The sequence below is a fragment of the Macrobrachium rosenbergii genome, chromosome 5 (assembly GCF_040412425.1).
Source record: "Macrobrachium rosenbergii isolate ZJJX-2024 chromosome 5, ASM4041242v1, whole genome shotgun sequence".
In the NCBI taxonomy this organism is placed as follows: Eukaryota; Metazoa; Arthropoda; class Malacostraca; order Decapoda; family Palaemonidae; genus Macrobrachium; species Macrobrachium rosenbergii.
In genome coordinates this window covers 55,869,417-55,886,742 of record NC_089745.1, presented here as the reverse complement: position 1 = coordinate 55,886,742, position 17,326 = coordinate 55,869,417, and the positions used below count along the sequence as shown (strand labels likewise).

The 17,326-nt window shown below is 38.0% G+C and overlaps 1 protein-coding gene across 1 annotated transcript in view; it reads right to left on the bottom strand.

Annotated features, from left to right (window-relative positions):
- Positions 1 to 17,326, bottom strand: part of LOC136838811 (spatacsin) — a 125,469-nt gene that overhangs the window by 54,715 nt on the left and 53,428 nt on the right. Inside the window, 6 exon segments of the mRNA XM_067104422.1 lie at positions 9,678 to 9,814; positions 10,093 to 10,274; positions 13,958 to 14,152; positions 16,225 to 16,308; positions 16,470 to 16,553; positions 16,723 to 16,907. Of these exon segments, the coding sequence (XP_066960523.1) occupies positions 9,678 to 9,814; positions 10,093 to 10,274; positions 13,958 to 14,152; positions 16,225 to 16,308; positions 16,470 to 16,553; positions 16,723 to 16,907 (867 nt within the window).

Sequence of the window (17,326 nt, the reverse complement as noted above, 5' to 3'; positions counted from 1 at the left end):
TCCGCTGTGACTTGTCACTGAAATCTCATTGTGTCACATAATATGGAATCGGCGTAATATGAGCGAAATAGAGTGTTCGCATATAGCTCATCTCTCAAATCACCCAAATCAGTAACCAAATAATGGAAACCGTAAAATACGCCGGAAACCATACCCACTGGAGTGGTTAATTGGACAATAACATACGAGAGACCCGACTAGTCCGGCGGAGACTCCGCCGCCTCAAGCAGGCGTTGTATATAAAGTACCTTTAAAACAACTAATTCTATCGTATCGTAACTCCTATTTGCTTTCATGGGACAGTGTTCGACGCTCCAGCTACTAACTACTATAAGTAATTAGTAGCGAACTAACGAGACATCGCCTGAACTAGTCTGGCCCGGAAAGGGAAAGGGAGATGAGTGGCGGAAACCCGGCGGAACGGCAACCGGTCAGGTGGATGCACCCTCCGAGAAGCCGAATACAACCTCCTATACGGAGGTGCCGAGCGCAAGCGATCGGCTTTCCTCTTACGAGGATGTCGCCCAGGCAACGTCGCCAAATAGCAGATTCTAATCGTTCAGGTAAAAAAGGACTAGGCTAAATACACAAAAAAGCAGGAGGTTAAACCTCCTTGTTCCTAGCCTAGCCTCCAAAACCAAAACTTTGGCCTGGTCAGGAAGGCTAGGATTGAGCGCTACAGGAGTGGGGAGAGTAGACCCTTCGTACTAACCTAGTCTCACCCTCCAAAACCGAATCGGCCCGGTCAGGTGGCTAAGTGTGAAATGAGGAGCCCACTCACTAGCCTAACCTCACCCTCCAAAACCTAACGGCCTGGTCAGGTGGGCTAAGTGTGAATGAGGAACTCTCTCACTAGCCTAACCTCACCCTCCAAAACCTAACGGCCTGGTCAGGTGGGTTAAGTGTAAATAGAGGGACTCTCTTACTCGCCTAACTTCACCCTCCAAAACCGTAAAACGGCCTGGTCAGGTGAGCTAGGTAGCCTGAGCATCGTGTAAAGCGCATGTCATGCCTAGCCTAACCCTCCAAAACTGTATCACGGCCTGGTCAGGTAGGCTAGGCTAGAAACTACCTTTATAACCATCTCTTTTTACCAGAACAAAATAATATATAAAATATAATGTTAACCACCCATGACATTGAGATTATATATAAACAAATGATTCGGTGGCAGAGAAGGAACACGTGGCCTACCTCTGACACCGAATCACTCACATAAATTAGTTTACTTGTACACATCAGCTATAATCATGATAATAATAACACCATCGAGAAGGCACCAACTCGCTGGTGGAGGAAAGGAAACTAATAAAAAGACTCAAATTCTATGATCAGAAATAATTGAGCCTGGCTCAAACCATGATACAAAGGTCCCCCTGCCTCTACACCAGCAACAAGGTAATTTCTCTCAAAAATATGCTCCAAAAACCGAAATGGAGCAATTGGATAATATCCAGCAGATTTTTGTTCTGCTAATTTGCGGAGACTGAAGGTCGAAAACGCAACAGAGGCAAACAAGGCGCTACGTTCGGCTGCGCACCTGTAGTAAACATATATTACGCACAATTCATGAATACTGTGCCTCTCGTTTAAAACCAATCAGATATAATACTCAACTTAGATGGTGTGAAATCCTCACGGGATGACATGATTACAGCTGTAAAAAAGTACCAAAAATATCAAAGAAAGGGACACGATGTTCTCGTGTTGTGCTAAATTTTTGGAATGAAGATGGCGGGCATGAGTAGTAGGGTAGCGAGCGGGAAGGTAGTAGGTAGAACGGCTCTCCCATGATGGGGGGCTTTGAGAACGGAGAGATCTATTGGGCAAAGCATCTGTGATAGTGGCTACCACTCACCCCCTTAGTGTATACCGACACCACTGTGGTGATCGATCCAGGGTAGTAACCCTGGCATTATGGATAGCTTTTTCTCTGGTATATTTAGCAATATTTATACCTAGAAATGTGTGCTATTGGAACCATTTCACTGGGTGACACAGGTCGAGCCCAGAAATGCACTTACTCATAGCTGAAAATATCAAAAAAATTATTTCAAAAATTACTTGCTTACCTGCAATATCTCATTCATTTCTACTTTCAGAAAACAAAAGATGTTAAGGTCACATGACATACATTTGTACATTCCACATAAAATAACTACTACATATGTTTTAATCACAGATATCATACATGTTCATTTTCCTGATTTTGCCCTAGGTTAGCATTAGAATTACCATGCCTATGATCCTAGTCAATCATATTAGCTTCTATAACAATTCCAAAATGGCAGTATCCAATAAAACATTACTCTAACTGATCCACTCCTAGAAGCCAGACTACAGTGGACCCCTGCCTATTCGCGGTTCCAGATTTGCGGCTCCACCTATTAGCGGATATTTCTGTGGAATGTATAGTGAATACACATTATTAATGGAAAATTCTCCTATTCGTGGTATTTTTCACAGAGCAATATTCACGAATTACTGTATTTTCATATAATTTTCGTGACTAAATGCATTTTTTGTGATAAAACTAATAAAATACTCAGGTATATATATTTTTTAGAGGGGTTTTTTGGTGTTTGAACTATCAAAATAGGCAGTTATAAGCATTTTTAGAGGGGTGTCAAGTATTTGTGGATTTTAGCTATTCGCGGGGGTTGTGGTATGTATCCCCTGCAAATACCGAGGGTCAACTGTATTTTTAGCCACTAGAGATATCAAGGTAGCTAATGCCTCTTCACAACCCTGCATTTGTTTTTAATTATTAATTGTTGTATATTACTTTGTCAAAGTCCACTCAGTGATCTTGCTCGCAACAGCATTATTCCTGTTGTGTTTTCTTATAGCTTTTCTACATTCAGGAAAATATATCAAAATTTTTCCAGCTTCTTTGACATAAGAAAGGTAGCAATTATGATAATTTGTAATGTAACACACAGGGTTTTGTAGTTCATATGTTGCTCCTGGTAGTGATGTTAACAAGGAAAACAAATTCATAGTCCTCAATCATTCTGTGTTACTGTTTCCTCATTCATGTTCTTTAAAAGAAATTTTATGCCCTTTTTCTGTGTTCCATACACCTTTTTCTTTGTGTGCAGAATAGGTTCCTAGCCTTCTTTATTCTATTACTACAAACCAACGAGGATAAGCTAACTTTGCCAAACAATTTCTTATACTTTGATGGAGTTAACAGCCCTTAACAACATGTGAGTACAATAATATAAGTCTGAATATTTACTCAAGTGTTTCAACCGATGATATATGACAGCCCAAGCTCAAGTAGCTTACAAAGTAAGGATTTTGTTAATTTTTGTATGCCATAACAAATAAATAACTTGAATATTCCTAGCACATACACACATGCGTAAAAAGATTTGGATGAAGTGTTCATTACACTTTTAATGTGAGGATACCACAATGAGAATACAAAGCAGTAGTTACTCCATAAAATCCACAAAAATATGCATGCAACTTCACTTGCAATGCACTTTTTATTTTCTATTATCATTATTAAGCCTGCATCTATTATTGAATTTGTTACAGATTGCAAGAAACTCCTACAAAGTTGTCATCATTAACACACACCAAAATATAACATGAATTATCATAAAATTTAGTGATATTAAAAATAAAAAAGGAAGAAAGTGGCTAGATCTTCAATGGTTGAACATTTCACCTTAGCTCTTTTCAAAAATTGTAACCTATTTTATACTCCAACCTACTGTTTGTTTTACAACATTCCTCACTTACAAGAACAAAAATTTTGACGATCAAAATACTGTGTATACGAAACATGTCTGACATTAACAAGTAGGGCAAAGTAATGTTAAAAAACATCAATATCATGTCTGGTATTGTATTATTGTAGCAATTTGTATTCTAATATTTAATATGCAAATTTGTACAAAATAAACTAACATTCAAAGTACAGTATAAACTTTCCACTTAACAGTGAAAAGAACAATATTTAAGTCAAGAGTCAATTAGGAATTGTGGGGTCTTTGAAGGGTAAGGAATTCTGCATTGTTATACAAATATACCTAAAAAATTAGAAAGAAGGGTCTTTTTGTCTCCTGCCATCACAAAATTATTGACTTTATAAAAATAACAAAAACCCAGCAAAAAGAACATCCATTTTACCTCCTGCATTAGCACAATAATGTAAATCTGAGGAGATAAAATTTAATCTGAAAAGAGAAAAGCAGTTGTTGTTTTCTAAAGCAGCTGTCCCAAATAAAGTAACCACTGCTATTATTCTGCTAGTACTTCATTCCAATTCTAGCTGTTTTGATTCACTGGTGTTGTTAAATTACCTAATAATAATAATAATAATAATAATAATAATAATAATAATAATAATAATAACAATAATAATGATAATGATACTAGTAGTAATAATAATAAAATAATAATAATAATAATAATAATAATAATAATAAATTGGTAGTAGACCCACTTTTATACGTGTGGTGTTGAAAGTGATAGCTGGATTGGCGGCATTCAGTTTGCACAGTTTTCTCTATTTTTATAATACATGCTGTCCCTGGTTATCAGCAGGGGTTCCATTTTGACAGCGTGACAAAAAGCGAAAATCGCTGCTGATAACTGGAGATCGGCACATCTGTTAGTTATGTATCGACACCAATACCCAATTATTGGCACTGATCAGCAAAAATCGGCGCATGTCAGTGCCGAAAATAGCTGATTTTCATCGCTAGACAAGCCCCATAAAACTGGGTCATCAATAACCAAGCCCGCCGATAACCAGGGACTGCCTATAATTGATTTTACTAGGTTACTGCATTCTGCCAGCAACATGCTGATGTTTGTCCTATTTGGAGAGGAAAGCAGATTGCAAAACTGGATAGTTTATTTTTGATGAATACAGTATAGTATCAGTAGCAGAATACTGAAATCGGGAGTTCATCCTCCCGAAGAAAGTCTTCTTTAGTGTTAATCGAGGCCTCGTTTCACTCAGGCACCACTGAGCATGGTCACACTAAAAGACAGGAGTAGACTGACATTCGATGTGTCTTGCTCTTTATATGTGAGAAGGTTCAGTGGGAGGTCAAATTAGGCTACCCACTGATTGGCTGAGGAGAATAATTCGCACTGGGATTGGCTGAGGAGAAAAATTCGCACTGGGATTAGCTGATGAGATTTCCTTGCAAGCCAAAAATTTATCACTGATGATATCTCTGTTGCAACCTTGCTGAGCGGCAGGGCTAATATGTGACGCCCTTCTCTGGTATTTCCCGGAGAATATGCCGATTAGGTACAATGCAGCTCGCAGAATCTCCGACATTATTGTGAGTTTCTTGTACAGGATTCTTGCTTCTTTAGGTGTCTGGCACCTGTCTGTCAGCTACAGGAGCAATAAGCCACCCAATGTTGGTAGGCATGAGGAATACCTCTTGGGTGGTATTTAATAAGGTCTTCTCTTGCTGCATTTAGAGTGCCTCTAGCAGCCATAGGGTCCATGGGTCTTGGGCTTTTCCGATTACTTCTGTATTCTCCACTATTTCATTCCTTGTGATGCTATTATTGTGGGCATCTCTCATATGGTTTTTAAGGCGCCTTCTTGGGATGACAAGCCAGTTTCATGGTGGTCATACCGATATAAGAGCTTGGACATCCATGGACTGGGTATTTGAATCGGTATACAACATTCGTCTGTTTGAGAGGATCTCTCGCTAGTGGGGCTGGGTTGTTTTTCATAATTAGGTTTCTTGTGCAGCTGTTTTGATAATAAATATGAGGACAACTCAACAGAAGACTTTCTCCTGGAGGACAACTCTACGGAGGATGAACTCCCAATTTCAGTATTCTGCTACTGATATACAGTACAGGCAGTCCCCGGTTATCAGCGGGGTTCCGTTTCTGAGGGTGTGATGATAACCGAAAATCGCCACTAACCGAAAATCGGCGATTTCGGTGCTTTTCCGTGACGTTCGGGGGTTATCGGCGCCGAAAAGCGCCGACTTTCAGTTATCAATGCCTCTGTTAGTTATGTATCGGCGCCGATAAGCGGAAATCGGCGATTTTCGCTGCCGAAAATTGCCGATTTTCGTCGCTAGACAAGCCCCCTAAAACCGAATCGCTGTTAACCAAGTCCGCCGTTAACCGGGACTGCCTGTACTGTACTGTATTCATCAGAAATAAACTATCCAATTTTGCAACCTGCTTTCCTCTCCAAATATGAAAACATCAGCATGTTACTGGCAGAATGCAGTAACTTAGAAAAATCAATTATTATAAAAACAGAGAAAACTCTATATAATAATAATAATAATAATAATAATAATAGTAATAATAATAATAATAATAATAATAATAATAACAACAGACAGGTGTCGCCTTTCATGCCGACATTGGGAGGAAGGTCTCTTACATGGCATTTAAACTGGGCTACTCTCTCCCAATGTGTAGGGCTTCTAGGAGGCATAGGCAGCAATGATCATTCATAGAGTGACATCATCCCTAATATCGAAAAAAATTACCATGGGCGACATCATCCCCAATATTGTAGTAACTGACCATAAGTACCATCATCCCCAATATTGAAATAATTGACCGTAAGTGCCACACTGTAATCCCGAATATTGAAATAGCTGACCATAGGTGACATTCCTTATACTGAAATAACTGACCATACGACCAACCACTGCCACCTATGCCTCCTGGAAACCCTAAACATCAGGAGAGAGAAGCCCAGTCTAAATACCATACATGAGACCTTCTCCCTCCCGACATCAGCATGAAGGGTGACACCTGCCAACATTCCTGGCAAGCAAACTAACTAGGAGCGTCCATCTACTGGTAGCGATCCTCCCAGTACCACTATATCCTCACCCTTGCATCCTCCAATGGTCGCCCACAGGGAAGGATGCAACAATCAATGTCTGAGAAAAGGCTTTCCTCAAGGACAATAAGCCCCTAGCAACCACTGAGAATTCAGAGCTACTCCTGAAGGCAACACTATATACACCTTCACCCACACCCCTTGTGTCTAGAATAGTCTTACCCATCCCAAAAATTACCAATGGGCTGGTTGAAACGTTGTATGACAAAAGAAACTCCCCTTGAAGCATCCAGAATCAATTTGCTCGCAAAATCGGAATGACAAAAGAAACTCCAAATACCTTGAAGTGTCCAGGATCCATCTGCTAGCAAGTCTACAGATTTACCCCATTGTATTTCAATACCTGCACTTGTGCAAGGAATACATATAAATGCTTTTTACATGGAGGTATTTCTCTTTGCTGAATTATGAACATTGGCCAGTTGTTGACCAATATTAACATGGAAGCGAAGCAAGTCATAAGGAAAATTGAGAAGACTCAATATAAGATTAATTTGCACAATGCAGCTTTTTATCATCATCATTATCATCATCATCATCATCATCCAGGCAGTTACCGGTTATCAGCGGGGGTTCCATTCTGATGATGTGATGATAACTGAAAATCGGCAATTTTTAGTTATCGGCACCTCTGTTAGGTATGTATTGGCGCCAATACCCATTATCAGCGCTGATAAGCGGAAATCAGCAATTTTCAGCGCCAAAAATTGCCAATTTTCGTCACTAGACAAATGCTGTAAAACCAGATCGCCGATAACCAAGCACGCCAATAACCAGGGACTGCCTGTAATAATAATAATAATAATAATAATAATAATAATCACTTTTGCCGTTTTCTATGTCATCGTCCCTTAGTTCATCTTCTTGTCCTTTGTTGCTGGGTGTTATTTCTCTTTCAAGTCCCTCTCTTTCTGATGTGGAGAGCCAGTTCTTTTTCTTTATGTTCCTTACTTGGTCTGCCAGCCTCAATTCTGTTTGAGGGGTGTTATTTATCTCATTCCAGATGTTGACCAGTCTTCTTCTGTAATTCCCTTTCTGTCGGGTTGCTTCTGCTGTAGCATCTCCATATTTCCTTATTTTCTTCTCTCGTCCATTTCTTCCTCTGGTTTGCATCTGTAGCTCTAGTCTCTGGTTGACGGTTACTGTCGCTGTGGTGATCCGTTGCTGGATGATGACTTCCAAGTACCTGACTGTCCCTCCCATCGACTGGGCTGTATACCTGGCTGCCGGACGAAGCTCCTTTGTTGCCAGAGGTTCCATTTACATCGTCGTTTATTCTTTCATTTCTTTCCATCATTGCTGAGTTTTACTATTTAACCCATAGCTGGACCCTACCCCATCGGGAACAGGTACTCATTTACAACAGAGTAGACTGAAGAAATTGTGGTAAAGATCCTTTCTCAAGGAATCAATGCCGAGGAGAGTGGTCACCCATCCAAACTTCTGAACAGCCCCAATGTTGCTTAACCAGCCCACCGATGACCTAAACCACTCTGCCACGGCACCCATATTATAATTATTAAAAATAATAATCATACACATATCAGGCAGTACCAGTAATCAGATACAGCGCAGGAGTAGCGGAGTGGACGATAGCTGAACTTCGCAGCATAGACCAGAAAACTAAGAAACATGACAATAAACAAAGCACTACATCCAAGAGCAAATATAGACAGACTATACATAACATGAAAGGAAGCAGGGAAAAGCTACTAAGCACAGAGGACTGTGTCAACATCGAGAGCAGAGCACTGGGGATATATCTGAAAACCAGTGAAGATGAGTGGCTAAGGAGTGCATTGGAAGAAGGATTGATAAAAGTAGACGAAGACCCAGAAATATACAGAGACAGGAGAATGAAAAACAGAACAGAGGAATGGTACAACAAACCAATGCACGGACAGTACATGAGACAGACTAAAGGACTGGCCAGCGATGAAGCACGGCAATGACTACAAAGGGGAGAACTCAAGAAGGAAACAGAAGGAATGATAACAGCCGCACAAGATCAGGCCCTACGAACCAGATATGTTCAAAGAACAATAGATGGAAATAACATCTCACCCATATGCAGGAAGCGCAATATGAAAGACGAGACCATAAACCACATAGCAAGCGAATGTCCGGCACTTGCACAGAACCAGTACAAAAAGTGGCATGATTCAGTAGCAAAAGCCCTCCACCAAAGCCTGTGCAAGAAACACCAGCTAGCTTGCAGTAATAAGTGGTACGAACACCAGCCTGAGGGAGTGATAGAAAACAATCAGGTAAAGATCCTCTCGGACTATAGTATCAGAACAGACAGGGTGATGCGTGCCAATAGACGAGACGTGACATTTGACTGACAAATCAAGAAGAAAGTATAACTCATTGATGTAGCAATACCATGGGACACCAGAGTAAATGAGAAAGAAAGAGAAAAAATTGATAAGTATCAAGACCTGAAAATCAAAATAAGAAGGATATGGGATATGCCAGTGGAATCTGTACCCATAATCATAGGAGCACTAGCCACGATCCCAAGATCCCTGAAAAGGAATCTGGAAAAACTAGATGCCGCATAGTGAGAAAAGTGAAGGACTCCCAAGGGGGCAGGATGAAACCCAGAATCCCACACTATAAAAATCACCCAGTTGAATAGGATGACTGTGATAGACACCCCAACAAAAAAAAAAAAAAAAAAAAAAAATAATAATAATTAATCCTAGAATGTAGAAGCAAGTATCATATTGTGGTTTGTACTTGTGTATGAAAACAATCAAGTCTTCTACGGGATTACATAAACTCGATACTGTGCAAATGAATGATTTACCTGATGTGCAAACATATAGGTCTGTCATCACCAGCATCATAGCTAGAGGTGTCCACTGAGCAACCTGCCCAACAGTTATAGGACCAATAACATTTTCAGCTGATGCATCTCCGTGATGTACTAATTCTGTCCATACCCTAAGAAAAGAGAAAAAATAATTTGTGATAAACATTTAAACATATATCTTTAAATGTTACATGTAAAACAATACTAATTGCATATAATGTAGTTAACAACAGTATGACATTGCAACTAAAATTACTATATGCTGGTTATTTTAATTACCACTGCCTAAGCTGTATTTTATACATAAGCGTCAATGTGGCAAACAGGGACAGTAAGTTTTCATGCTTTACTTAAGTGCTTTTGAAGGAAATGGAATTATTCAATGAACCATAATATAAATTTTACTTACTGAGGAGGAAGGGTCAAGAAATCAGAGTGAGTCTTATGAATGATGGCAACTAACTCTACAGCCATACTTTCTACATGGCTAAAATTTCCTCGCTTTCTCATTGCATCTCCTAAAACTTCTAAGACAAACAAATCATCGCTAGAGTAAAGTATCCGTTTAAGTTTTTCATTGTAGCATTCATCCTGAGAAAAGAACAATGTGGCTACAGTAATTCATCCATAGAGGGGTAAAAATCTCTTTTACACTAGAGTATATGACATTTGTACATGTTTTCATAACCTCTTGAAAGAATAAAGAAATAAGGAACATGTGCATGTGGCTTTTATTAGTTTAAACTACAGTATTTGGCAGATAAAATGTCTGATTAACATTCACTAACTAGTGCAACTGTAGATAAAATGTCTAATTCATATTTACCAGCTGGCGTACAAGCAGATAAAATGTATAACTCATATTCACTAACCACTGTAACTGCAGAAAAATTTATAAGTCATATTCACTAGCTAGAGTTAGTTAGTTATAAATGATTTGTTTAACCAGACCTCTGAACTCTTTTAGGGTTCTTCTCAGGCTGGGAACACTAGCTAGAGTAACTGAACATTAAAATAAAAATGTAACTGAACTGGGAATTTTTTTTATATATACTCAATTAAAATTTTCTGTAATGCATGCCCATTACTTAAAGTAGCTGGCATTCAAGGACTTCAAGAATCCTAGATATCCCATTCTCAATCCAAAAAAAGGAGATTCTGCTGTTCCACATATGCTTCATGGATACTGGCTTTCAAGCTGGTGAGAGCCTCACTTCTCATATAGTCTGGGCTAGAGTTGTGAGCAATCAGCAAAGCTGGGAAGCCAGACACTTGATACAAATAACAGGTTTGTATTGAATAAAAGGTTATGTTTTTGAAAACATTTGTTTCACAGCAAACCTATTAATTAAATAAGCCCCAACTGCAATTTCCGCAAGAGGAATGAATCCCTGCTGAATAAGATCCCTAGAATTAGCTGACTGGAATCAAATATCCAACTTCAGGCTCAGAGGATTGAGATTAGCAGAGGCATCAAAGATTCTAAAATGAAAAGAGAGGCATACTATATATAGTAAATAACCTCCATAAAGACATTAAACTAAAGATGTGTAGTTGCAAGCCCCTCGCATTATCTTAAAAAAAAAAGTTTTGACAGACATAAAATATATCTTTTGTAGCAGCTATGTCCTCAAAGGAATTACCCTTATGGGGCCACTGGAGCTCCATTAAGACAGATTGACTAATATCAAGAATTCTCTCAAAGCACCAACCTAGACTGGAATTGTGCCACTGTTGGTACACTGATGTAATGCAAATGGACCCAAGGGAAGAAGGCTCTTTGTCCAACCTACATTGGCAACCAAAGCTAACCAGTTCTGTGAGAGAAATTTACACTAATGATTCCCACGTCTTTTGTCACGGAAAGTGGGTGGGTTTTAGGATTCACAGTGGCTACCAAAAATGGATTTTTCCTCCATCACAACCTGTTTGAGTGTACTTACTGCTCATCCTCAAAGAAGCAAATAAAAGAAACTGACTGGTGATGATATGGCCTAGCTCCTAAAGAATGAATCCCAACTGTCCAGAATAAATCAATCCCTGGTAAAAACTATTTGAGGGATCACTTCTCCTCTTCTGCTTAGGGTTCTCATGAGGAATTAACTGTAAATAGAGATGAAAGAACCTGTAGCACGATAACTATTCTGTCCTGGCAACTTCTGAGAAATACCACAGCACCAGAGCTGTGAGAAATTAACAGCATATAAAGAAGGATAAATAACCAGTAGGTATGTTAAATGCATGATAATGAAGTGACTAACTCAACCATGCTGGGAGGGAATGCAGGATAACTGCTCCATCCTAGCAATCTCTCAAGAGGCACCAAGGCATCAGAGGGAGCTAATGCTTTCTGCTAGGAGACCTCTGGGGTCAAGACTTACCATACCACCTACTGAGACAGTGCAGTCAAACCTCTTCAATCTCATGGCAGTCATGTACCAGCCACACAAAAAGCCTGTTCAATCTAAGGCAAGTCTTGTCCCAGTGGATCAGGAAACCTTATAACATAGGTTTCATAAGCACCCCTTTTTGGTGCTCCCTCAAACTAGCCAATCACCTAGGTAGCCACCAGCAGAATTACCTCTCACCTGAGCTCTCAGACAATTTTTGTTGCCAGTCTTATAAAGATCCTCAGGACAATGCTCAAACCAAGGGGCCTGACCCAGAATCCGTACGTCTCTCCCCATATGGAACCCCAGGAAAGGAAGGGGGAACAGTGACAGGAATGTGCAAGTATGCATCTTTCATACTGACTGTGACAGTCCAGGTCCAACATGGAATGAGCGAACATGCTTGGGCAATAGTTGTCATCTGGAACATCCAACACGTGCTTATTCAGCCTTGACAGATCAAGGTTCACCCTCCACTCAGAGGAGTCCTCCTGGGCAGTGAAGAAGTGTGATGAAGGAAGATGTTCTTCTCTATGGCTCCCTTTTGGAGAGCTTTGTATATATGCTTCTTCAAAGAGGGCTCCAGTTGTTGGAAAAACTCTCTGGAGGGCGAGGATACAACTGATACCATAGCAAACTACTAGAGATGATGCTGTGTACCTAAGGAGACTACATGCACTACATATGGCATAGCAAAAATTAACCCTTGACCTGCAATGTCCTATTAGGCTTTACCTCCTTCGTTGCCATTAACAGGGATTCCAGGAGTAGCTTTCCCTTTCCTTCAATAGACATGACCCTGCCTGCCATGAATGAGCTGTTGTTGCTGCTCTTCTTCTATTACTGGTAAGATCCCTAGGGACAACTGGAGACTTGGACAACTCCGAATCATACCAAGTCTTCTTGGGTTTTGGGGGAGCGAAACTCTTGGGAACATTGTTTCCCAGGTTCAGCTTACCCAACAGGGTAGGCACAGTACAGTTTTGTTTATGGGCTCATCCTATGAGTTCTTTCATAAGAGACACCTTAGACAGAGCATGACAGAAAAGGGATGAATGTAACAACAATGTGTCATCAGGGAGCAACAAAATCAAGCCCACCAATGCTTCTCTAAGCTAAGTCTAGGATTACAGAGATTGTTGTCAACACACTGGAACCCAGAATCCATGGATAAGTGTGCATAGTGAGTTTATGCAACTAACAGGAGGACTTCTTTTGTACTGGAAGTGAACTGTCTACAACTTCAGAAGACCATAATATGAGCTAATTAAATGATAGGTCTGCCGTAAAGCAAATATGTTCATGACTTTTCTTCAAAAGTCTATTTACAGCAGAAAAAAATAAACTTTTTGCTATTATTGCAGTGTCAAGATCATCAGTATAATTGATAAAGTTCAGCCATTAAACTCATTCTTACCATTAGAAAATAATGCTAAATGTAAAAGTACTAATAAGAACTGATATGGAAAGTTCTCAAGATGACTTGAAGTTCATTAAATTTTCATTCAAGAAGCAACTATTCAACCAGACATAAATATGTACTGAATAAATATATAATTCATAGTAATTACTCTATGACAAATACATCTGCAACTACTAACACAAAATACACCACTAGTAATGAAGAACAAATGAACAAGAAGCAGCATCTCAATGGATAAGAAAAACGGTTTTTACATAGAATTAAGTGAAAAGTTGACCAAGGTACTTTTCTAAACAGGCAAGTCATTTAGCACCGTTCAGACCATAAATGACTGCCTAATTAAGAATATACATGAAACTACACCCATCTGTGAATAACTGTACATTCAAAATGAAATGCTATATCAAAATAAAAATTAAGTGGTATTCTACAGCATTTAGCAAAAAACTCAGCTGACTAACCATGTTAACCAGAATATTGTGTGATTCATTCGGTGTCTTTTCACGAGCCATATCAATACATGCAGTTATGATTTCATCAGTGGTGACTGTGCCATAAATCCATGGTTTCAGCTGGAGATAAGATTCTGCAGCTTCTACACACTTTTTGTTCAATGCATCTTTCAATATTACCTTCACAGGCTTATCACCCCAAGCCTGTGGATAAAAAAACAAACATTTTTATTGCAAACACTGATCACTTAACAGGAACCTAGCAATTTCTGAGATACTAAAACAATACTCAATCAATTGGAAACAGTAACATAGGGTTAGCCATTTGAGAATCAGATTGTGTTAAATGAAATCATCCTCTTCCAACCACTGAGATTCTAATGATGTCATGCATGAAAGTTTTCAGCTAATTTCATGGCAATTTGTCTTTTTCTTTTTTGTTGTTTCCCATTTTTTAACATACTAGCAATAAAGTACAAGTACTCAGCTCCAGAATGACACCATAACAAGCTTTATATCTTGAAAAATAAATTCAAGATAACAAACAACAGAAAAAATTTTACATCCATAACTGCTAAAGGTGCAGTTTGCCACATATGAATTTTGGAACCCTATCAAAACCTCAAAGGGCTAAAAACTGTGACTAATTTGTTTGTTAATGTTTCAAAATATTTCTTACCATGCCTATCTAAAACATATATCCTACTTAATACAATTCCAAGAAACTTTATAGAAGGGTCTCTGATGCCCTTTTCATTATTAATCTTTTGATATTCAGATGAAGCAGCTATATGTCATAAGCAAGCCAACCACAGATTCCCAAGATGACTATGCATATAAAACTAAACTACTTTTCTGAAAAATTTGCTACAAACACATGTATGTGTCATAACAAGGAAACAAACAAAACTTGGGAGTGATGTCATGAGATGATAGCTGTATGCTATGTTGGCAAATTTTAGAATGGGCCAAATTTCCAGCGATTAGCTTACCCAGTTTCTTATACACACACAGATAGAATATATGAAATTCTGGTGTTCATGAGAAGTGACAAACATAGCATCACAAGAAGCTTTGAATGCTTTTTCTGACGCTTTACTGCCAAATAACAGGCATAAACAGCTCTTAAAGATGCATATAATTTAACATACAATTCAAAAGATAATTTACTGTTGTTTTGCATAAAGAAAAGTACCTTAAAGGTATATGACAGTAATTACTTCATTTCTGAATTAGTATTTTTCATGTAAATAGAAACAACTGTGTTTCCCACTAACTTTAACTCCTCATTCAGACATTTTACATGTTAAGGTTCCTTTTCTAACATACTATAATAAATTAAACTTTGCAGCTTTACAATGGAACTAAAACCAGAACCCTAGCATGAAAAGTAAATTTCGAGACAGCATTAAGGAACACACTGCTAAATTTTTAGGGATGAAAGTTTAAATTTATCAGTAGATAAAAAATTTGTGCCCTTTTTCCTTAGACTTCACCATATCATAATACCTAGCATTAAAACAATAAGCAATACATTATAGTTCTGCAGGGTGCAAAAACATATACAGTACTGTATATACTTTATTTATTACCTTATTTTTGTAAACAGTATTTTTATGTCAGTGAGGAATCTTTTATGGATAATTTAGACTCATTACATTAAATCTTTATTTTTGCTGTCTGACTTTTTGAACATGCTATGATAAAGTCAAATCATTTATCTGCATAAAGGCAAAAACCAGTATCCTGGAGTGTAAAGTTACTTTACTTTGACCAGCCAAAGCAAAATCTTGCAAAGCAACCTGAGGATCATACCACGTAATTCAAAAGGCAACTCTTGAATAACATACAGTATCTCTATACTTCCCATAATTTTTTGTAATAATTTTGTTTTGGTTAGCCTGGACAAACTGCGGTAACATATGACTGTTAAGCATTAAAATTACACCAAAATTATTACTACAACAAGGACAACAACTTTACACAGACCAATCAAATACAGATAACACTAGGTAAAAATGCAGTCAGTAAGAAATTGTGACTTAAGGACGGACATGAACTGACAGATCAAAAAATCTCAGAAAGTGGAATATAATACAATAATGGATTTTTTTTACAATTAACTTTAAATTAATCTTTAATCTAACTGTACTTTCTTTTAATTGCTGAATCTTAAACAAAACAATGACCAGTTTAACACTCATCTTCCCATGCAATACCTTCACACGGCATTAAAAGTATATTCAGTTCTAAAAAAAACAAATATATATACTCACAAGGTACTGTTCGGCTAATCCCTTATTGTCTGCACCTTCCTCAGGAAGCTGAAGCTGTTCTACACTCCGGAGATAAAAGGACACCTGTGGGAAAAAGAATTATGGAAACTGCTTCAAATCAAACCTATCAGTTAATCAACTGTAGTCAAAATATAAACATTTCCAGTATACTACAATAAGTAAATCAATCAAAAATTTTCCAAAACTATTGAGAAGGGCACTACACAAATATCTGCTGGTCTAACCTGCTCCTTCATTTGTAAAACCATCTGTGATATGCTCTCATTATCAACATAATGCAGTACATTAGCCATTTCTTCTTGTATATTCTGAAACATCAACAGTTATCAGTTATAAAAAGGACAAAATAATGAAAAGAACATGCTAATACAATTACATAACTTTAAAAATACTAATTTAATCTTATATGTAAGCCATGGTACAATAAGAGAAGCCATAGAATATTTAATAATTATCCTTTTCCACAGAACTGCTTACCATGAAATGATGTTCCGCCATATTCTTTATAGCTAATGCCAAAGAGTATGAATCTGCATTTTGTGCATAATCAGTAATGTAACTAAGAATTAAATCAGCCAGTTTGCCATACTGCTGAGCTCGCATTTCTGCTAATCCAACCCAACCCTCTTGGTGATTGCATGAAGAAAGAAACACACTTAACCCTAAAATAGAAAAAAAAATAGGAAACTATATTACACAATATTATACAGTTTGAATTTTAATATTAACAATAATTCTGTATGAAAATAATACATCATTACTTTATAAAAATAACCTTTATTTTTTAAAAAGGTTTCTGGTGTGTTTTCTCCCAAGATTATAAGATTCTATAGATTTTTAGGTCGATGTAGTATCTTTGCAGATGAGCACATGCTTAGTAATACTGTGCCTGTTCCAAAGAATGGAATATCTGCAGACTGCAGTAACTACTAGCCAATTTCTATTCTCCCTGTGGTCTCCAAAGTTACAGAAAAGCTTATTTTTAGGCTACTGTATATGTATACGGAATCTAATGGAGTGTTAGCTGATAGTCAATATGCATATTGGAAGTAGTTAGGTACCTGCAATGCTCTTCTAGATT